Genomic DNA, 22,618 nt, shown 5'->3' on the forward strand with positions numbered 1-22,618 from the left:
CATTTTCTTAATCACACTTAATGTCTGAGACATACATTTTATTTTTTTTTAGGAAAGAAAGCTCAGGTATTAAATGTGTAGTTAAACTTTACACCGACATTACGAGAAATTTCACCCACTTAAGATGTAGTTTGTAGAGTCTGACATCCCTCGTACAGTGCGAAAATAGATTTTTTTTTCTCCCTAAACGAGTATGATAAAAACCATAAAATAAAACACTGACCTGAACTATACTGTCAAGGCAAAGAATATAAACAATATGTAAAGGTTAGGGATGCTATTATACATGTATTTTCCAGCCTTTAGCCATGTCCCAAAGAACGTTTCTTTTCACCGTACGCCTAGCGCCGCTCTCGCGAGGACTTTTGGCAAGTCACGTGGTGCGGATGTTCTTCCACGCTGCGACAGAAAACATGGCTGCGCTCTTGAGATCGTCCCGGTTACTCAAGTTTTCGCCTTCGGGTGTGCTTCAGATCACATGCACTAAAAGAAACGGACCGACGCTTGGTCGGCTGTACAGCGGGGCTCTCTGCGGCAGAAGGACCGGAGTTTGTGCCCGACAGATCGGACCTGTTACTGAAAACGCGTCCAGGTACCAGGCATCTGTGATTCACGCGTGAGCATACAGCAGCAGAGATGTCATTGAGGCTCAATGACACCCAAAGGCACACGCAAGTGTTGACAGATATGACCTGCTGCATTAAATGTGGTTTGTTATCATGTTAGGATACGTTATAGATCACGTAGGTAACAGCTCAGTTCTCGTTGGTTAAACATGGCTACCAGGTTATGCAAGGTGATGATGAGTTGTTGTGTAACCAGGGTAAACTCACTGTCTGTTTAATCTGTAATCAAGCCGGTTACTATAATCTAGTTCGTAATGAAGCTGTAACTGTTAGCAACCAGTTCCTGCTATCAATTTGCTCCCAGCTGTACACACGCTGACTTTTGGGCCTATCCTCCTGACTACCAGGAAAAAAAATGTTGTCCAATCAAAAAAAATAATTAAATCCCCCAATGTTTGTAAGGTAATTAGAAGACTGAAATAATTTTTTGGGAAAAAAAAGTTTACATTTTTTAGATATCACATGTCCACTGCAGAGGACATTGGAAGGCCTAACGTGTAAAAATGAACTTTGATGGCAAACATTTGCTTCAACTCTTCACCAAGGAGAAGTTTGAACTCAAGGAACTGTAGTGGTTTCTTCCCCCAAAACTGCAAGTCATTGCTATACTGAAGCCACGAGTTGGTGATTGCCAGATCAAAAAGTAGAAAACTGCACAAACTGTCAATTTCTGAGTGTGAGAGACCATCCTGTAGAATCTCAACATTCGGCAACAAGGTCCACGTCACCTATATTGGTAGTGTACTCAGCAATTGCCAGTGGACTTGGCACATGGACAAACCTTTTGTTTTTCTTAGACCATCTTGTGCGTCTGTCCTGAGGTTGATTGCCATAGGCAGAGGATGCCATGACAACTGTCCAACCACTTAATGACAGCAAGTTCAGGTCTGAGTACCATCCCTGATGCTCCTCCTTCTTTCTTCTTCAAGGGCTTATTCCCTATGATCTTCTTCATCAGACAACTCAAGATCTGAGTTTCCCTCATCAAACTGCAATAAATTTCTTTCTGCTTCTAAAAAGGACTCCTTTTCTGGTCATTTAAAAAAACAGAACAAAATGGAGGAAATGACTACAAATGTCCACTATGGAAGACATTTTTTAAACACTTCAATACTATACTAAAATGAAGTTAGAATTAAGCATACTATGTTTTAATGTGTTATTAAGAGACTTATTTAAAATATGCTAACAACATTTATAGCTAAAAATTGCTCAATAAGAAGTTTTATGCACTTACTTTTCTTCTTCTCATAAAATGTGCTTGCAGCGATGGCCGCCATGTTCCTTAATGAAAAAACTAAAGTTCCCAAAGCTCCACCCCTTCACATTTGGTATCATTGGAAAGCCCTAAATGTCCTCTGTAGATACCAAAAGGAGGCAATTCTGTAGTATGCAGTGCATGGGAGATATTCAGGTTTAGAAAGGTGCTCTACAGAGGACAAATTTGCATTGCTGGTAGTCAGGAGGCTATCACTGGAGACCAGTGTGCACTGTTACACAGCAGCCACGATGATGCGCGTAAATTGCAGCTTAAATGAACATTTATAGTATTATTAATGAGCACGAAAGAAAAACTGGCCTCAGCTGATATAGAAATGATGGCTACTAGCAGCCGTGGACCTATTTGGAGGGACTTTTTCTTCACTTCAAGGTCACAGGTCTGGCTTTCACTGTGTACAGCTGTGTAACTGTCTTTGACAACATGCCTGTTGTTGTGCAGTAAACACATACTGTGATGGTGGGGCAGACTTTCTGAAATTAAATATTTCTTTTCTCTGATATGCATCCACAGCAGAACTGAGTTAGTTATTTTTCTGCTGTTGCATTTATACCTGTGGCCTGTATCTTCACAGTCGTGTGTGGTCATATGCAGCGGGGTGTGTGCGTAGTTTTTCTGTGGCCACCGAGCTAAAGGATGAAGCCAGCATTGCAGTGCGCTCCAAGCAAGCGCAGCAGTTTGACTGGGCCCTGACCAGGCTGGACAGTTCTGTGAGGAGGACCGGTCGTATTACCAAGACCCTGCTTCTGCGCATCTTCCATGATATCTGCAGGGCAGGTAGGCAAGAGGATGAGCAACCACAGAGGGACCTTTAATAACGGATGCCTGCTAACGGCCATTTGAACTCTTTGAGAGACAGTAATGAAATGTTTTGCTTTCTCTCTCCTTCCTCATCCACCTCTGCCATCTGCAGGCTATCCCAGTGGTAACCAGGCCCTGTTGCTGCTCCGTAGCTGTGGGTCCCTGCTGCCTGAGGTGCCTCTGGAAGAACGCACTGAGCTGGCACACCGTGTGTGGGAGAAACTGAAGGAGTTGGGTAAGGGGCTGCGCTAAGTAGAGTGTTTGTTTATCCTGCACACACAAGAGATGTGCACTACAAAATCCTAGTTGTGTAGTGAGTGTTTTGTATATGTTTAATTACCCTGGCTGCACATTGTCTTCGCTAGGTGCACAGTATGATGTGAGCCACTACAATGCTTTGCTGAAGGTTTACCTGCAGAATGAGTTCAAATTCTCCCCCACTGACTTCCTGGCCAAGATGGAAGCGGCTAATATCCAGCCCAACAGAGTAAGTAGTGCAGTGCAGAGTGCTGTAATGGCAAGAAATGCATAGTTAGATTTGTGTTCTTGGTCCCATCAGCTACATGAAGAGAGTATTTCATTTTGTTAATTCTAGCTGTTTTAATTTGTTTTATTTTATGCATAGGTTACCTACCAGAGGCTCATCGCGGCCTACTGCCAAAATGGAGATATTGAAGGAGCCAGGTGGGTAAACGTTCTTTTCTTAATAGTAACCTGTCCACTGTGGGTACTTTTGCTGAACTAACAGTTTCACAATTCAGGTGAATGGAGTAGGTGTCTTTAAAGAAACTATTTTGGTTACTCCTAAAAGTCCACATCCATATAACACCATGTGAAATGTTTTCATTGAACCCAGTACTACTGATGAGATTGTCTCTATTTCTACTGACTGCAGTGTGACTTGTGAGCACTGATCTTGCCAGGCGAACGCTCCTCCTCACAAATTTCAGTGTATTTCCTGAGTGAATGACTCATTCACTATTGTTTTTTTTTTTTTTAAAGGAACAGTGCATATTAATTAACATGAGCATTTATATTCATCATGTAAATATGACTTTAGTCATTTGTAGTCCCTGGTATGACCCTACAATAATAAAATCCATCCTCCCCAACAATCAGATTGCCCACTATGAGCAAGCACTTAGCGACAGTAGGAAGTTAAAAAGTACCTTTTAACAGGAAGAAACTTTGGCAGAGCCAGGCTGAGGGAGGGGCAGCCAAGGCTTTCCATGGTCAGCCCTCTTGTTATATCGTGATCAGGAGGGCTGATCATTATAAATTTTTCTGTGTGGTGGTTTTTGTTTATTTATTCTTTTAAATACTTGTCATTCAGCTCAGCAGCCTTTTCTGTGTCTGGGTATTTTGGTTTACTGTGCTTCTCATGGGTTTACTGTTAGATTACTTGTTGTGTTGCTTGCTTTTTTTTCTTCTCATTTTAATGTTGATGTAATGCTTTTCGGCTTTCTCAGCACCATATTGGGTTTCATGAAGAATAAAGACTTGCCCATCACTGAAGCTGTGTTCAGTTCGTTGGTGACAGGTCATGCTCGTGCAGGGTAAGTGTCAGTACTTTTTTATTTATCTATTTTTTTTAACATACTGAATTTAATATCACATAACAAATGCTATAATTGAAGGAATTTGGATTTAAATAAGCTGTAATCTTTATTACTCCACAGTGACATCGAGAGTGCTAAGAACATCTTGTCTGTGATGCATGGAGCAGGAATTGAACCGGGTCCCGACACTTATGTGTCACTGTTGAACGCATATGCTGAGAAGGGCGATCTGGAAAACATGAAAAAGGTGTGTGCATTAATTGTGTGTAGTGCCACCTAAGGGTTGAAGGTGTAGGTGTATTTAAGCGTGCAGCTTTTGAACTGCTTGCCACTTTTTTAGCTTATCTGGTGAAGGTATGCTGAGCTTGTGTGATGCGAGGTCTCCAACAGTCCATCCAAAACTCAAAAGAGTCAGTACTCCAACTACAGTTCTGGTCCAACATTAATTTAATTTACAGATAAGGATTATTTAATGGGTGATCATGGTCTGTTGCTACTCTTGCTTTATTTATGTACTTCACACATTACAGTAACCTTTGAATTGTGAGCTGGATGAGCTACTGTGTCACTGACATTGTAATTAAAAATATAACATATAATTGTATTTTCAAACCACATGTGATGATTTTTTTCTGTCTCACTGCATTTTTGCCCATGTTGTATATCGTGAGTAAGTTGAGGAAGGGATTTTACCAACAAAAAGTTCAAAAATCTTCTGTTTTGAGTCTTTTCTACGGTGGCCCTGAGAGGCCAAACGGACTGCAACTTAAGAAAACACCAGCAATAAGAAAAAGGCTGCAAAAGCACACAAAACACAACGGAAATAGGAAAAAACAAAACAGAAATAGGAGAAACAGATTTCCAAAAGCACAAGGAAAGTGTTTCTGGGGAGACAATAACCCGATGGACCATTTGCAGGAACCAAAATATGCTAAGAATTGCGCTGGGAGACACTTAAAAGAAGTGGAGGATCTATCGGTTTTGTGAGCAAAGAAAAGATGAGAGGTAAGTGTGTTAGCCCAACTATTAGCCTAAAAATCTGTCATCAGTATTTTATGAATCATGATAAAACACACCTAGCATGTTTTGGGTTCCTGCAACTGTTCCATCGGGTAATTGTCTCCCCAGAAACACTTGCCTTGTGTTTTTTCCTATTTCCGTTGTGTTTTGTGTCCTTTTGCAGCGTTTTTCGTATTGCTGGTGTTTTCTTAAGTTGCAGTCCGTTTGGCCTCTCAAGGCCACCGTACTTTTCAGGTATTAGCACGTGTCATCTTAGACTAAGCCTGATAAAGTTTGTTAAATGGATTGTTGATTTAAATTGTCCATTACATCTGAGCGGCTAGCACAGGGAATTAATCTGTTAAAAACAAACATGCCCCCCCTAGGGGGCACAAACATATGAAAAATGGGTTTGGCTAATAATTATATTGCTAACTGTATAATAAATGTAATTTTGTCTAAAATAAATAATTCATCTGTCTAGTAATAATGCTGTTTAAAGTCAGACATGTCAGGTTGCCAAATAATTGATATATATAACTTTTGATTTTCAGACAAAATTTTATGAAAGTTATCAGAAGAATTTTAGATTTTCAAGGTTGCTTACTCAGTTTTATACCCCTCCTCTCTCTTCCTTATTAATTTGCTTTCTTTCAGACTCTGGAGGCGGCAGAGAGTGCAGACTGCAGTCTGATGGACCGGGACATCATGCAGGTCATCTTCACGCTGGCCAAGTCCAAACACCAGCAGCACATCCCAGAGATGGTCGAGCGCTTGAGGCATGAGAGGGGTTACGTTCCAGGTACACATTAATGTGACGTGTTTTACAGCACTCACTTTAGTTTTATGAAAGTAAAATCATAAAAAGAAATACAATTTAGTCAAAGTCTCGATTTAAAGAAATTGGGAGCTGTTATACAAATAGTGTGTGTGTTGTTGTTCTTGCAGATGCCATGAACTTGTGTCTGAGCCTGATAACTCAGGGACAGGAGGACACAGCTTTTCACATCTTGAAGACGTTTCCCACTCTGCAGTCTGATAACTCAAGTGACTCTGCCAACCTGGGCAACTTCTTCCTCCGACATTGCATCAACATGGATACGGTACTCAGGCCCTGGTTTCTTTAAGAGACAAAAACACAGGATCAGACCATATTTTAGAGGAGGGGTGTCAAACATATGGCTGATATAATAAAGACTTTCTCCCTGCCCATTCATACTACACCAAAGTACTTAAGTAATAGATATTCAATTAAATGACAGAAAAATTCCTAAAATTCACTTGACATCAAACTCGGCTGTTTATGGCTGCTAATGTAAAGTTGGTTTGATATCTCTGGTCAGTTCTCTTTAGCAGTTGACTGTTAGCTGGCATTGATTTTCAAACTGGATGCAGGGTTTGTAACGTTAATAACAATATAAATTACATTTTTGTTTCCTATATGTGGACTCCAGTCTCTGGAGAAGATCATCTGCTTCTGCAAAGAGCTCCAAGAGTCAAATATGCACACATCACCACTCAGCTTCACTCTGTCCTGCGCCCTGGAGGCCAAGAAAACTGGTACGGCACATGCTTTCACTTACATGCATCTGCTTACTCACAGATATATTTATTTGCTACTGATGCATGCACACTCGCCAATTTACTTGCATGTGGTCAATTGTAAGCAAAACATAAAAGTTTTCCAGTTATATCCAGTAACATATCAAGTTATTAATTAACTTTTTTACGTGTTTTTGCAGGTACTTCTTTAGAGCTGATGAAATTATTTAAGGAGGAGAAGTTGCCCGTAAGACCTCACTTCTTCTGGCCCCTTCTCACTCAGCACGTCAAAGACAAGAACATAGCTGGTACACACACACACACACACACACACACACACACACACACACACACACACACACACACACACACACACACACACACACACACACACTTACTTTTACTACTACCTTTGTGATGATTAAGCCTGATTCAAACCATAACCTCAGGATCAAGTCGTACCCACTAAAACAGCCCTTTAAAGACTTTTTGGAAAGTCAAGACCAGCTAAAATGTTGCACCTCCCTAAGATACTCATACAACTTTGATTTTGCAACATTGTCATATTGATGAGGTCCATTTGACTTTATTTTACATCCTGATTAATTGCTGTAGAAGCTAAACATGTCTTCATGTGTTAATGTTATGTTTTTTTATGAATTATTGCTCATGTGCTTGTAATCTGTGCCATCACTTGGAAGCCAATAACTTGACAGAAACCATTAGATCTTGTAGCTAAACAAGCGGCTTTACCTGATGCGAGCAATCGTGTGTGTATGAGAACCTAACAGGTGTTATACAGCCTTGTGACAGAAGGAAAAACTGACCTACCAGCTGTTTTTAATACACGTAATAGGAAATAGGTTTTTGGTGAATGTCATATTAGCAGTTTTTGAACATGTTTTTCTTTTTTTTTCTGTGGTGCAGAGGGGATTATGACTTCCTCTGTACCAGAAAGAGCTTTTAAAAGAGTTTCCCTTAAATATTAATGACTCACAGAGTGGTCCAACTGGGACAGGTTTCACTTGGCTGGGGCAGTCAAGGGCGAAGAGGTCTGATCCTTGCATGACAGAGTCGGAGCAGGCGAAGACGAGACAAACGCACACAGAAACACCTACTCACAAATCCACACGGGTCTCTCTAGAGAGTTCTTGGAATAGATAGCAAATTTTAGAAGATGTACACACTTTGCATTTGTTCCGGATCCTAAAGAAATGTTGACTTTCAGGAAGTGCAGAGGCAAATGAACATTGTATTTTTAGCTCATCTGGCTGAAGGACCGATGAGCTTATGCCATGGCGAAGCTTCTGTACGCACATCACAAGAATTGCTACTTTTCCTTCAGCATTTCTCATAATTTAATCAAACTTGCACACATTGGTCACCTAATGGGTCTTTTGGCCTTTTTTACAGGAAATAACTAGAAAAGCTACTACGTCATTAACGTTTTGGTTTTTATCGGGTTTCCGGAACTCTAAACACTTTTAGATCTGTTGTGTAAGTCTTTGAAATAATCTTTGGTATGTGCTTCTAGCAGTGTTGCAAAAAGACACCGTACATATAAAAGCAAACACTACATCAACTGCGCAGAAGCAGTCTGAATGGTTGGACTTCTGTATCTCCCTCCTGCTCATACAGACCCACATAGATGGATGCACAGACCTCTCGGATGCATCGAGGGGTCAGAGGTCATTTTGCTTCAGTCGTTTCCTCCAATCATTTGTCTAAGTCAACTTGTTTTTCAGTCCAGATGTTTTTCCGATTCCCTGCAGTACTCCTTTTCCACTGAAGTGTTATGCCGATGCCCTGTGGGGGCATGGGGCTACATTTAGATTATGAGAGTAATCTTTGCTTTATTTCTTTCCAGGATAATAATCAAATGGGGACTTTTTTTTTCCTCCTGAGCAAAAAAAGCAGTAGCAGTAACTGGTTGTATGAAATTAACACATAAGTGGAGCCATTACATCAATTAATGTAATTTATTTCTGCAAAGTATTCTGGACAATAATGAGCAGGGTAGGTAAAAAAGTATATTTCATAGCATATTATTTTGTACTCTTGGACAACAATGAGCTAATGCGTGATATTACACAGAAAATGTGACGGCTGTCAGAATATTTACAGGAGCAGCTTTTTTTTTAAAAAGCTGTTTCTTTCATGTCAGAACAAGCTTGACAAATAATTTCATTTTTAACTTTTAAACTTTACTCACCTGGAGCTTTTGACAGGTACTATGTGTGATTTGTGTTAAATCTGAAATGTGGCACAGCCCCCCTTTTTTCCCCCCTTCTTTCACTGGGCACGTTACTTTTACTGGACTCTTGTCTGACACTCGGTTGAAAACTTTTTTGGGTTTTAGCCTCTTGATATAGTTTAATGGCTCAGCAGATGCATTTTATGGGAATATTTCTGTCCCCAATTTCTGTCTCGTTTGAAGGAAAATAATTAGTTTCTTTCTCTTGTCTTTGTCAGCTTGTGGGGGAAATCGTCTCACTGACAGATAGCTGGCATCTGGCGACTTGTCAAAATTCATAACTCATTAGTGAATGTGCTCTGTCAAATGTGTTCAGCAGCCGCTTGGTTTTTAAGTGCTTTATTTATGCTGAACCCTGGGTCTCTCTTTGGGGTTTTTTAGAGCGATTAATAAATGATGTATTTTTCAACTGTCAGCCAATTGACAGCATTTGAACTGGCAGGGAGTAGAAACCGGTTACGCCGGTGTGGCGATGCTGCAGATTGGCTTCTCCGTGTGGTCGAGACAGATTCGCAGTTTGAATGGTGAGATGTCTCGGCGGCTAGCTTGACAGCATGAACAAGTGGACTAGACAGGAGTTTAAACATGCACAACCACACACACACAGACACTTACTCCAGCTTAAATTCTCTGACCGCACAGTCTCGAAGCCACACAGACACATCGGACAGGATCCATTTAGGTATCACAGAAGGAGAAAGGAGGAAGAACGGAAGGAAGGAAAACGGAGAAACTTCACTCTCACTCACACACTCGCTTGTTTGTGATGGTGTTGGCCTCAACGCTCATGAATGATGCAACTTCTCTTTTCTTTCCCCCCTTTCTCTCTCCTGCTGTTGTTGGAGGTGTGTGTGTGTGTGTGTGTGTGTGTGTGTGTGTGTGTGTGTGTGTGTGTGTGTGTGTGTGTATTGAAAGTTGGAAGTGGAGAGGGCGGGCTTTCGAAGACCAGTGCAGGTGATGTGACTGATGCAGAGTGACTTGATTTCATGTAAATGTAAGGGCTCTGAGGGAATTCACTTTGGATTACGCGCCCCACTGTGCACGGCCTATGAAATATTAAGCGCCGTGTCACTTTTTGTCCACAGGTGTCACTAGCAGGCAGAGAGGCCGGAGCTGTGGAATTGAAGGCGGGCAGTGGCGGGGGATGGGGGAGAACATTCTGATTAGGTGTGGATTTGGCGGGTTTGGAAAAAGCATATGTTTGGCCATATATGCCACCTGCCTGCAGCTAGTCGATGCTTGTCAGTCCTCGCAACGCAAAGCACTCTTATCACATCTGACATGGAGGAGCAAGAAAAGGGAGCGGAGGGGAAACTGTAGAGGAAGGTGGTGTTTCTGGCCTTGTTTGTTTGAGAGTTGGGGTGATGAGGTAAAGGCTCCCTTCTCTGCTTTTGCCCCTTACCTGATTTTGTTTACATCCTCTGTGGGAAGCAGACTTTTCTGTCAGATAGTTAGCACGTTCACAGCCTGACCCTGAACTTAATTCTGATTTAAAACGTGGTGTGAGAGCCAAGTATCATCTTGATTAAAAGAAAGAAAAGGAAGGGTGAAATTGCAGCTCTTGATGGCTCACAAAATAGACATTTTCTTATGTTTTTAAACATAACCTGCCCTTGCCTTGCAGCAACAATGTCTACCTTTAGAGAGTCATGGACACGGAGAGACAGATGGTGTTAGGGGGGGAGAGAGCAAAGGGGGAAGTGACAGGTACTCATGTCCAAGGACAAGAGGAGATGACAGCGACCAGTTCACTCCACTCCTCTCCTCCTCTCTCTTCTCCATCCTCACTTCTCGTCTGTGACAGTTAACCTGAAGACATGAATCTGATGATGATATCTTGTGACCACTGCCATGCTTAACTCACTACTTTGATACTTCTTGCCTGGATGGTATGTCAGTCTTAATGCTGACCAACCTAGAGAGGTCTCCCCTCTTCTCAGTTGTCCTCTGTGCCAAATCTGTCTTTAAATTGTTCAGACAGGGAGGAAAGAAGAAAGAGGCTTTCACATTATTATGTATTCTGGAGTGAAAAGACAAAAGAGAGAGCGGTATAAAGGACACTACATATTATCAGGCCTTGTTTAGCGTTGTAGCTGAACTGTTCTGCTGTACTAATTTATTCGTAGTTAACAGTTTTGACAGATGAGACAAAGGCACTGGTTCTGTATTTACTATATTGACGTTACTTAGATATAGTACTGTGCAAAAGTCACCCCTCTTTTCTTTACATTTTGCTAGGGATATAGTAAAACGTGCATGGAAGGCAAAAACAGTCTGTACAATTCTAAGAAGCTTGAAAGTCAATATTTTAATAGATAGTATTGGATTGTGGATCAAAATCTGATGATATCCATCAGATTTCGACAAGATCTCAACACCAACGCCAAAATTCAGCCCCAAACCATCACAGAGCCTCCATCTTGGTTTATAGATGTACCTACTGATGATGATTTGAACCTCCCATTGCATTTGTCTTCCACTTCCACTCCCAGTTTCCTCAATTGTTTTTAAAGTACACACTGCACACCTTGTCTAGTTCTTCGCTAATAGCTCTTTGGGAATCACTTTATTGGTCCAAAAAATAATAATTCCTAAAGATATGGTTTTAAAATCCGTTCTTTACCAAGTTATTGGTGATGTGTAGGCACAACACTAGTTCATCCCTTGAAATAGGTGTCATTTTAAGGATGAGTGATTCTTAGTTCAGTTTAAAGTGGCTTTACAGTGAAAAGGAGTGAGAAAGCAGCCAATGTTTAAACGAAAACTTTTAAAAGATCTTCAGAGAGCTTGGAGAACTATTTCTTAAGACCACTTTAAAAATTCTAAGAAAGTTTGGCTCCCTGGAAGTAAAATATAAAGAAATTAAGACTTTTGCACAGTATTGCATGCGTAACCCCCTTTTTTAAAAAACAAAGAAAGAAAGAAATTTTTAATAACTAGTATTATTCATAGGCTTGCTTCTTAGTTAACTCAATTCAAGCCTTTAAATCAAACCGAAGAAGAAACAACCTGAAGTTCAGAGGAATTAAAGCTTTTGGTTAGAGTTGATTGTGGGGATGAAAGCACACAAACCTGCTCAACTGACCAAAGAAAAGTGCTGACGGTCATGAAAGCTCATGTGTGGAAGCTGAAAAACGTGAGAGAACCTGTCCATTTATATACTTCCAGCTATCCATTCACTTGTTTTCAGCTCCTTTTGCTCTCTGTGAAATTGATTATGGATTATTCAGGAGGACAGAAGGTGCTCCCTGTTTTCTTTCATAAAAAAAGAGTTGGATGAAAGCGATTAGGGGGTAAGAATGGAGGGATGGGCAGCAGAGTGGATGGATCCTCCATTGAGAAGATCGTCTGTTTACTTTAACTTGAAAGCAGGTAGATGGATAGTGAGAGGGGACGATGAATGAGTGAAATAGAGGGCGGAGAAGGGTGGATGGATGGAGTGGTTCAGGTAGCCCTACCTGGGATAATGCACCCCAGCGGCAGGTTTTAATGGCATATAAAAGCCCAGGACTCATCTTTTATTCAGCTGAAAAGAGGCTGCCAGGTGAACACATACGTCCCATTAGGATGCAGAAACACAGATATGTGTGTGTGTTTGTTTTAGTACCTGAGTGCAGCTTAAATACACACAGCATCTTAAGATATGTCAACTCAAGGAAGCACTTTAGGATAGTTTTCAGAAGTCCGCTTGGGAGCCAGGTGTATAAGCCCTTGATGTGCTTATGCATAGCATGTATAGTACCATAGATGGATTATTTCTGTCCTTGCACCAAATTGTAACACTTAATAAGAGCAAACACGCACACACAGACATGTATATGTGCTCATTTAGGCCCATTTCCTTTGTGGCCATGCTCCCAGAAATATGCAAAGTGCTCCAAAGCTGCTTGCATATGTGCACACACAAACATGAAGATGCTTGAAGGCATGTTAAACATGCGAATGGCTGTTCCATATGCATGTGACTGTTTTTGGCCTCTTTCCCTGGAGCAGGACCTCCAGTTTCTGCTGGAGAACAGGGTGAGGGTGCAAGAGTCCACTTCAGGGCAACTGCATGTTTATGCACACGCACTCACTCGTCTGAGGTAGATCGCGAAAGAGTCATTTGCACTTTGTTGCTGAAAAGAAGAGTGGATTTAATAGTTTTTTGTCAGACCTGTGCACAAATATGAGAAAAGGAAAGCATGTATAAAAGTTCTTAATTTCACCCTTTCAGTCACATTAACTTCAAGGCCTTTCATATTCTATAATGCATTTGTCATTAGAATCTGAATGATAGAAAAGCTGGTTTAAAAAAAATTAAGATTATCATTTATAACTGTGCAAATAACAACCTTGCTTTTATATTTGTGTGTTTGAGACTTTTCTTCTGATTTTTAAACTGAATATATTCTGGTTTAAGGGTACCTGTTTGACAGCAGCATCCTAGATTCTAGGAATGAGTGATTTTCAAACAATATTTAACTGAGTACCTTCAGAATTCAAAGGAACCTCTGATAGAAGCATTGATCTATTTTTGTCTTTTTTGTCTTTTTATTCTGTTGTTTCATAAAAAAAACAACTCTTAGTTGCTTCTTTCACTACACAACATAAATGCATCCATCTGGGGGAAGAAAGGCAGATTTTTCTTACTTATTACTTAATAATAATGATAATAATGGATTGGATTTATATAGCGCTTTACAATGCCACTATTCATTCACTCTCACATTCATACACTACTACAATACTTGTGTGTTGTAGGTGTTGTAGAGGTGATGAAAGGCATGCAGGATCTCGATGTTTCCCCTGATGTCGAGACTTTATCCAACTACAGCCTCCCTGTGTTCCCCAGCATTGATGCAGCTCGACAAGCCCTCAAGGTAATCCATAAATCTGTGTGAGGGTTCTTGTTTGTTGGTTTGTTTGGTTTTTTTCATGTGACCAGTTTGCATTTATGTTTATTCTGATTTAAAGTTGTCTGGGATTTTTTTTTTGTTGTTTTGGTCTTCAGGATGCAGGCATCTCTGTGGAGTCGGAGGGCTTTTTATGCTCAGAGATGCGCTTGGTGGCTGTGACCGACCTGGCCAAACTCTACACTCTGCGTAAGTACACACTCTCTTATTCAGTCTAAAGAATCTCTGCAGCATTTTTTGCACTTTGCCTGCAGGCTAATTGGCCCAGCATTAACACACACACACACACACATTTGCCCACTTGCTTCTCGTTGCTCATCAGGCCTTTTAAGAGATTAGTTTGTGTGAATATGTAAGAAGCGAGAACGAGAGGCGCCTCAACTGGCAGAGGAATGGGATAGAGATGGCCGCTAAATAATGGATGACTCTTCCTGTTTTCCCTTTCTTCTGTTTTTAGTCTCTAGCATCCACCACTCATTTTCACAGGCAGCTGTTGGTTTCTTTCATTTGTACTCCCTAGTGGATTTATTTCCTTTTTTCCTTTTTTTGACCTCATGTGAAGAAAGTTTTACGGATTCTTTAACCCTCACATATCTTCCTAGAAATGGTGCTGGGTCTTATCTGCTGCCAGCGTTATGTATTGCCTTTTTGTGTGCAAAAAAATAGTCTTGGCAGAATAGTTAGATACTTTTCTGGGGTCAAAAAACAATTTTGACCCACCCCTGGAATGTGGAAGCAGAAACCAAGACCATGTCTGCATGCTTAAATGCATTGAGTTTAGGGCTGTTCGATATAACGATATATATCGGATGACGATATAAAAACGTCTATCATTTCATTTTACGCTATCGTTTGTTTCGTGGTGTCGCAAAATAAACTGTTTACGGCAATATTTTTTCATCGTTTTGATGGTCACTGTAGTGGCTATATTAATTTCTTAAAGTTTTCTCTTTCTCTTATATTTCATATAACCACACTATGGCTGGACAAGCGCCTGTTTTTATGCGTTGTGGTTAGCAACAATGACGGTAACACCATCGCATGTCCACTTGTTTATTTTCCACATAAACCTTTCACAATAAAGCTCAAGATCCTGTTGAGACTTTTCAAAATAAACTGAATCACGTGAAAGAGCAGATTATTTACGGATGAGAATTAAAAAAGAGCCGCCAGGTGCTAAAAAATAAACCTTAGACCAAAGAAAACGGCGGCCTTTACAACTTATGTCTAAAAATGTATAGTTTCATGCATCGGTTCACGCAAGACAAGCAGCCCGAGATTCACAAAAATTCACAAAATTTACAGAAAATGCTACGTTTTTGTGATTTATATCGTTATCGGGACGATAGAATTCTTATATCGGGATATGAGATTTTGGTCATATCGCACAGCCCTAATTGAGTTACTGCCATGTGATTGGCATAGTGGTGTTTCTTCCAGCTAATAATGGCAGGTGAATGTAGAAGTCTTCACACAGGCAATGTGTCATCAGTGTTACACTTGGACACTGCCTTTTAGGCAGCGTTTGGGACTGTAGCTTCTGGCTTATTACTGGAATAGCATTACTTCTAATCACATTCCCTGGGTTTTATGCAGACTGGTGAGGGTGGAATAACTATCACATTACAGCTTTAAACAAAGCTTTGAATTTAAGCTTTCTCCTGAACTTTGCTGAAAACGTGCTGAAAGCCTTGCATGTTAGATTATTGATTAGTTGAATTGCAAGGCCACCAATCCCAATCTTAAACTTCATTGTAGGATTCCAGAATGTGAATCGGTTTGTCGCTTTTTTCCCCTGTAATCATGATTTGTCTTCTCTTTCCAGTGTCGGATCCTTCCTTCCCCTCCCTGGATCTCGGTGTTTTCCGCAGCAGCCTCATTCTGGGCTTCAAAAAGTGAGTTATTAGCCTGCCGTCCCTTCATGTGTTCACATGTTCCCCATCACTTTATATTCCATATTTCTCCATATTTTGCCCCCAAACTCCTCACTGGTGTTTGAGGGAGGCCTGTAGCTATGTGGAGGTCACTGCAGCATATGCTATGAATATGACATGTGCAGCTGATCACACCATCTACTGTGTCTGTGCTTCAGCAGCTGCGGGGAAAAACACTACCACACACACATGCATGCAGACACATGCACACACACAAAAGATATACATGGATGCCTCATGCATATGGAGCTTGCCATCCCTTAGCTCTTGCCTCAAAGCACCGTGGGAGATATGTAAATTAGCAGATGCCCAACACTGTCGCTCATACCCAGACCCCCATACTGGTCTCTGGTTGTCTCACCCTACACAGACACACAAACGCAGACTGACCCACAGGCTTTCTTGAAGGGATGTTTATGAATATTTACAGTTTAGCACTACACACCCACACAAAAACACTCCAACCCCTGAGTGAGGCTGGAGGTGTGTCAAGAGAAAAATGCTGACTTGTCTGCTGGGACCAAAGTTATTTCTTCCACTAAGCCAGGATACGCTCAGTTGAGCTTAAATTTGAGCTTTATAATTCAGCCGGTAGTTTCTTTGTTGTAGTGCATGCTAACTAACAAAAGGGAAAAAGTTATGCTGATTATTCTCAGGAATCCATCATTTAAAAAACAAGACAAAACAATGCCATAGTTTGAGCTTGGCAGCATAGTTTTTACTTTAAGGACTAGAATTAGAGCAAAATGCCTTTTTTTTTTTTTTTTTTTTTTTTTTAAAGCTAAAAATTTATTCAGAAGCTTTATAATAAAAATGTAGTAAAAATAATAAGACAAACTTTAAATCGATATGTTTCTCTACATATGTGTCGTTTCCATTTTAACTCGCAGTATCCACGTTTGTTTTTATTTTATCTCCAGAGCTTTTTTTATTTGCTTTTCTCTCATTGCACACACACGTACGCGCACACACACTCTCTCACCGTTCTGATAGTTAGGTTGGCTGACAGGGTCATAATTGGGCTTGTCACTTGGGGACCGTGTGTGTCTGTGTGTGCATGTGTGTTTGCGAACGCCGTGTCATCGCTGTGTAAGACCTGCTCCTGTCAAAGACAAGGTCAGGGGATAATTTAATCATTAAAGACCTCTTCTTCCCTCCTCTCATCACCCACTTTCTCCTCCTTTCCGCCAACTAGCTGACAACGCCAGAAATGTCACACATTGTCATCATTTAGCCTGTGTGCATGTGTGTGACTTTGTGTTTCACTGTGTCTTTTGTGGTTTTTCCAGGCTTTTATACTGCCGTCTCTCCTCTCATGTACAGCGAGGTTGAGAATGTCAAATTACAAAATCTGTCGCTCTTTCTCGGTGTATTGTGCCACGCTGTCAATTCAGAAGCTACGGGAACATGACACTGTCTGTGTTACGATTACTTGATTTCAAATGTCATATCATGTGTGTTGTTAGAATAAAAGTTACGTCATTTATTGAGTAAGTCCTTAATGCAAAACGTCTTTGAGCGAAGATGTATCATTGTAGTTGCTGAAGAACTGGATTTTCCTCACTTTGGGGGGAAAATGTAGCAAAATGTACAGAATTTGTGTTTTTCTTTAAAGGTATGAAAATGTATTTTTGCTGCTTTAAATATTATATAGTGTTTTTACCTAATACTTTTTTTTAGTGTGGCGTTAAAGGGAGGCTGTTAACTACTAGCTTAAAACAGTTATATATTAACACAAAGATATTAAGGGGAAGTAAGCTGGTGACGCATAAAGATGTCCTTTTATATTTAAAGTATAGCCTATGCTTGCTTATGACCAAACTGCACAGCAACTCTGTGAAGTTGGAGTCTTGTTGACCTGCCCGTGTTTCGTGCTGACTGGGTACTCATGTCTTGTCCTCTACTGCCCCCTGCAGGTCTGCTGATGTGGAGAGCATGGTGAAGGTAAGAGGTCAACATGCCCACGCGGGCTGCAAAGAGTGATATAGAAGTACAACAGAGAGGTTTAGAAGGAGTTTATCAGCGGCTATGTTAGAAAAAACAAGTGCAAATAAAAAGAAGCATTTTTTAAACTTGACACAAGTTTAATGAGACATGAGATGAATTTCTGTCTGCCTCTGATTGGCTTTTTTCTTGTAAGTTAAGATGAGTTGCATTTAGGAGGGTTGTAAAATAAGGGTTTGATATTTAATTAGATTTTCTGACAGAAAGTCAGTAACATTCAGTAAAATCTAGATTGTTAAAACATATGTACATTCTTCCACTTGCTGCATATGACGTACTGTAATTTCTATGTGTGATCAATTTGTGTTTCCAGATTACTGAGGTCTTATACAAAGATGAACGCTTCTCTAAAGGAAACTTTTCCCCTGCTGGTAAGGAAACATTTATATGTCCCATTCCTACCAACAATTCATGATGCTGATATCTTGTATACAAGGACACGGCTGGAATGTGTTTGTGTGCATTTGTGCAGGTGAGAAGGAGAGAGGAGTGAGAGTATGGCTGTACGTGTAACTCATATTGGTATTCAGAGTCGGGACTGTATGCGCTGTCACTTTCTAACTATAATTCAGATGACAAAAAAATGCTTTGCATGTGTTTACGTTCAGTCTCAGTAGCAGTGGACTGCTGCCCGGCCCACTTCTCATCATTTTGTGTGTGTGTGTGAGTGTGTTGCTGTGTGGATGAAAGACCTGCCCTCTCCATCGGAGGAAAGGGAGCCTAGCTGCTGACACAGCGCAGAGTAGTTAAAGTGGGTATGTGTGACTGTTAGGCAGCGTTTTTGCGCTGTCAGTGTGTGTGCAGAGCGTTAATGTCGCTCTGTGTGTGTGTGTCACAGAATGTCCAAAGTGCTGAAACTGGTGTGTGTGCTGGTGGGAGCGATGGAGACCGTTATCCATGTCACATCCAGTTACACGACATCTGCAAGTGTGTGTGTGTGTGTGTGCACGCTGCAGTAAGAGGAATCTGTCACTGCCAGCCGTCGTACATTCACTCAAACTCCAGCCCAAAAGCAGCTTCTGTCAGCAGAAAAGAAACACAATCACACACTCTGCAGAGGTTACAGAAAAATAGTATAAATGCACAAATGGCCAGAGTGACTGACACGGTGGCAAATGAAATTTATTCCCAAGACAACGGCTCACTGTGCATGTGTATATGCGTGTGTGTTTGTGCAGAAGCTACAGCCTACTTCCTGTATAATCTGATCGACAACATGTCAGAAGGGCAGGTGCGGGCGCAAGAAGACAAACTGCGGAAATTCTTCAGTCAGCTGCAGTCTAAGGTACACACACCGATTAAGTTGATTGGGGGGAGAAATGCACACACCACACATTCATGTACTAACATCTCTATATCCAGTACATTCATAACCTTCCCACTTTAAAGGAGCTTGGACTGTCTGATCTGAGATGATGCCGTGTGTAATCGGACTCGGATTATTTACAGTATACACGCTCATCCTGTGCTCTATTTTTCAAGAGTGAAGGTTTGAGTTACGAGGTCCAGACATGTCGAAGAAGATTAAATCATGTTTTACATCAAGGATTTAGGGGGGAAAAAGTAAGAAACAAAAACTGTCTTCACTGGCTTTGTTTGGAATTTAAAGTGTAAAAAAAATAAATGTTAATCCTTAAGTGGACATTTTTTTTGATACCAGTGTTGGCAGTGCTGTTTCTCACCTTCATCTGCGGAAATCCTTTTCATATAAAGCGATACTTCATATGCTTTGGAGCAAATATGAATATATATCACAATATTTATTAATTTGTCATTTTCCTTTAAATTCTAATCAGCATAAACATTCACAAGATGAAAGTATCCTAATCAATTTCTCAAAGTCCAGACTAGTGTTTTGTGAGAGTGTGTATATATATTCTATTTTATTATTTTGGGTTTTGAGGTCTTTCATTTTTATCCAGAATTACATTATTTTATTCACCTTCAGGGTTTTTGACTATTGTATATTATATATTTTAGGATTTTTTTTTTCTATATGTATCCAGCCATTATTTAGTTGTTTTTAATGTATTTTTTGTCTTGTATGTATTTAAAGTTGTCCTGTTGTATTATATTTTCATTGTTTTCATCTCATTATTGGCTCATCAGTCATCTGTGGAGGGCCTTAACCCACATAACATAAAACACACAAAAGCTCAAACTCTCATCTGCAAAGTGGAATCCAGTGAATAGTTGCATATTCATTTTTGACTAATGAGTCAATAGCATCAACTCTAATTTGCATGCAGGTCATCTCTCAGGTATTAATCACCAAAGAAAGGATGTCACTGAAAGAGTTTTGCCATTTTGTTGTTAATTAGTCGTTAATGTCCCTTTATTGAAATTGCATCATTTCCAGTAGCACCTGATTACAGCGTTATGCTCCGCAAACGATTTTGAGCATAAGCTCTTGATGGATTATTTTTAATTTAGTTGTGGCTGAGAGATTTTCAGCTGACTTTGTAACAGAAATCGACAGGTTAAGCTCGAGTTTCTTGCTGATGTTTGTTTTCCTGCTGATTTCTACACAGAATATAATGATTTCAGTAAACCTCTATCGAGGGATAAGGAACCTTCTGGATTCCTGCCACGTTCCTGAGCTTATCAAGGTATTGAGCCCGACCTTCAGTCTTTTATTTTTAAATATACCTACTGTTACTTTGGACATTTTATTATATCGTTTTCAGGTAAATTAGAGTCAGTTTTTCCACTATGTTTTCTGCACTGTTACTCTAAGTGCTCATTATACTGCAGTAGAAATTGGATGCCAAGTGTTGACGCTGTGTGTGCATGTGTGTGTGTCAGGATGTGATGGCTTTGGTAGACCCCAAAGAGAAAGTCTCCAATGGCCCTGTGCCAGCTACTCCTCGTGCCACTGTAAGTAGGACATTGTGAAGGACGCATACAAAATGTTCAAGTTTCACAATTATCCTCATAACTTTCTTTGATGTGCCATTTTGTAAAGACATCTTCCCCACACCCCAAGTAAGAGCGCAGCTCTCCTGTGGAGATGAATGTCCATGTGTCTATTTGTACAAGCTCCTGTACCCGTGAGGTTGGACAGTGGTCATGTACATGTGTTTAACACCTTTCTGTCGCCTTTAGGGAATTGAGGGCAAGGTGTTGGCACTTGAGAATAAATTGGCTGAACTAAAAGCAGAGAACAAACCATTAGGACTTGTTCTCAAACAGGCTATCCAGGCTCTGAGTGCTGAGGAGGTAAAATTTCTTTTGGTCTCATAAGGCTCTTTTTCTTTTGTTTTCTTTTTTGAAGTTAGCTGCTTTGTTTTTGTGTTTGGTTTTGGGTTATTTTTTTTCCCTGAGAGCGTTGTTGTCTGATCAGAACCTGCAGCGTGCCCTCGAGCTGAAGCAGCAGCATGAAGAGGAGATGACAGCCGGCGGCTACGCCATCCTCATCAACCTGTGCTGTCGCCAAAACAATGTGGAGGAAGCGCTGAACCTGAAGAGAGAATTGTGAGTGGAGCATAATGTGCGCACACAAACAAATTTTCTACACGCGCGCACGCACACAGACGCACACGGCTGCACTGTGGCCAGTAGCAGGCCATTAAAGTTTAACTTGAGTGGTATTAGGGGAGACATTAATGCAGGGTCCAGCCGCTTAGTTGACTGGCTAAAACACAGGAAACTCTCCCCTCTGCCTCCCCCGTTTCCTTCTCTTCACTCACCACCTGCTTCCAGCATCAGCCTGAACACTGAGAACGTACAATAGATGAGTTGCATTACTGTAAGTGGAATACATTAATCAAGTCTGTCTGTTGCTATCTTGTCTCTGCTTTTAGGAGTCGTAAGGACTCATCAGTAGCATTGGATGCCAGCAAATACCTTGCGCTGGTCAAGGTCCTTTCTGTAAATGGCAGAATGGAGGGTAAGTTAACCTAGAACTACAAATAATGTATTTTTTTCCTTCTTTGTGCTATTAGTTTGACAAATTCTTTGATTAATAAATTTCTTAAGTTGTTAAGTCCTTTTTTTTTTTGAGTGATTAATCCTTTTTTGTTTTGTTTATTTTAAATTTGCGTGATGAGGATATTCTTATAAAGTTGAGCTTGCTCCAGTAGCCTTCCCTCTTTAAATAAAAGTAATACATACAATTGACTGCTGCTTTTTCTTTGTCAGTATATCTGGCTTGAACTTAAAAACCGATGCGCTTCTTTGTACGTGTCACCAGCTCTGTCACAATCTGTCGTTTCCCCTCCCTCAAACCACATTAGCTGGCTATTTCCAGAATGCTACGGTGGGTTTCCTTCAGCCCATCGAAGACCCAATTACCATCAGTTTTGCCGCTCTGCTTTTTGCACCCAATGACAGGAAAAATGTTTCCCTTGTCTCTCCTCGCCGTTCCTCTCCTCCCCTTTTGCTATCTCTCTGTCTTCCTCGGCATCTCTCTATCTGACCTTCTCTCCTCTGCTCCGTCGCAAAGCGTGTCATTCTCTTATCCCCTCCAACACACACACATACACACACGCACATCCGTGTCAGTGAGAAACGAGAGAGGGGAAAATTACAGGACTGTGTGTATTTTTCCAGAATTATTGAAATCTGCCTTGATGCTAATGGCAGATCATGTCCACCAAGTGCTTGAACATTTCTCACACACACATACACACAGCGACACGCAAATTTGCATGTGAATTCAAGCAAAAGGCATTTGGTGGCACGGCGGTTGGTGTATCCATCTGTGTATGTGTGTTGGGGTGTGTA

The 22,618-nt window shown here is 40.7% G+C and overlaps 1 protein-coding gene across 1 annotated transcript in view; it reads left to right on the top strand.

Annotated features, from left to right (window-relative positions):
- The first annotated feature begins 365 nt into the window (after window positions 1–365).
- The window catches only part of lrpprc (leucine-rich pentatricopeptide repeat containing), a 65,013-nt gene continuing 42,760 nt past the window's right edge, over window positions 366–22,618 (top strand). Inside the window, exons 1-22 of the mRNA XM_040037060.1 lie at window positions 366–592; window positions 2,480–2,682; window positions 2,819–2,941; window positions 3,072–3,193; window positions 3,332–3,390; window positions 4,176–4,262; window positions 4,386–4,512; window positions 5,922–6,066; window positions 6,213–6,367; window positions 6,719–6,824; window positions 7,007–7,114; window positions 13,804–13,922; window positions 14,054–14,144; window positions 15,781–15,850; window positions 17,806–17,833; window positions 18,207–18,264; window positions 19,072–19,178; window positions 20,425–20,502; window positions 20,699–20,770; window positions 20,999–21,112; window positions 21,237–21,367; window positions 21,697–21,782. Coding sequence (XP_039892994.1) covers window positions 387–592; window positions 2,480–2,682; window positions 2,819–2,941; window positions 3,072–3,193; window positions 3,332–3,390; window positions 4,176–4,262; window positions 4,386–4,512; window positions 5,922–6,066; window positions 6,213–6,367; window positions 6,719–6,824; window positions 7,007–7,114; window positions 13,804–13,922; window positions 14,054–14,144; window positions 15,781–15,850; window positions 17,806–17,833; window positions 18,207–18,264; window positions 19,072–19,178; window positions 20,425–20,502; window positions 20,699–20,770; window positions 20,999–21,112; window positions 21,237–21,367; window positions 21,697–21,782 — 2,395 coding nt within the window. The 5' untranslated portion in view covers window positions 366–386. The remainder of the gene's footprint in view (window positions 593–2,479; window positions 2,683–2,818; window positions 2,942–3,071; window positions 3,194–3,331; window positions 3,391–4,175; window positions 4,263–4,385; window positions 4,513–5,921; window positions 6,067–6,212; window positions 6,368–6,718; window positions 6,825–7,006; window positions 7,115–13,803; window positions 13,923–14,053; window positions 14,145–15,780; window positions 15,851–17,805; window positions 17,834–18,206; window positions 18,265–19,071; window positions 19,179–20,424; window positions 20,503–20,698; window positions 20,771–20,998; window positions 21,113–21,236; window positions 21,368–21,696; window positions 21,783–22,618) is intronic.

The sequence above is a fragment of the Simochromis diagramma genome, unplaced genomic scaffold, assembly GCF_900408965.1.
Source record: "Simochromis diagramma unplaced genomic scaffold, fSimDia1.1 OVJJ01000330.1, whole genome shotgun sequence".
Taxonomy (NCBI): domain Eukaryota; kingdom Metazoa; phylum Chordata; class Actinopteri; order Cichliformes; family Cichlidae; genus Simochromis; species Simochromis diagramma.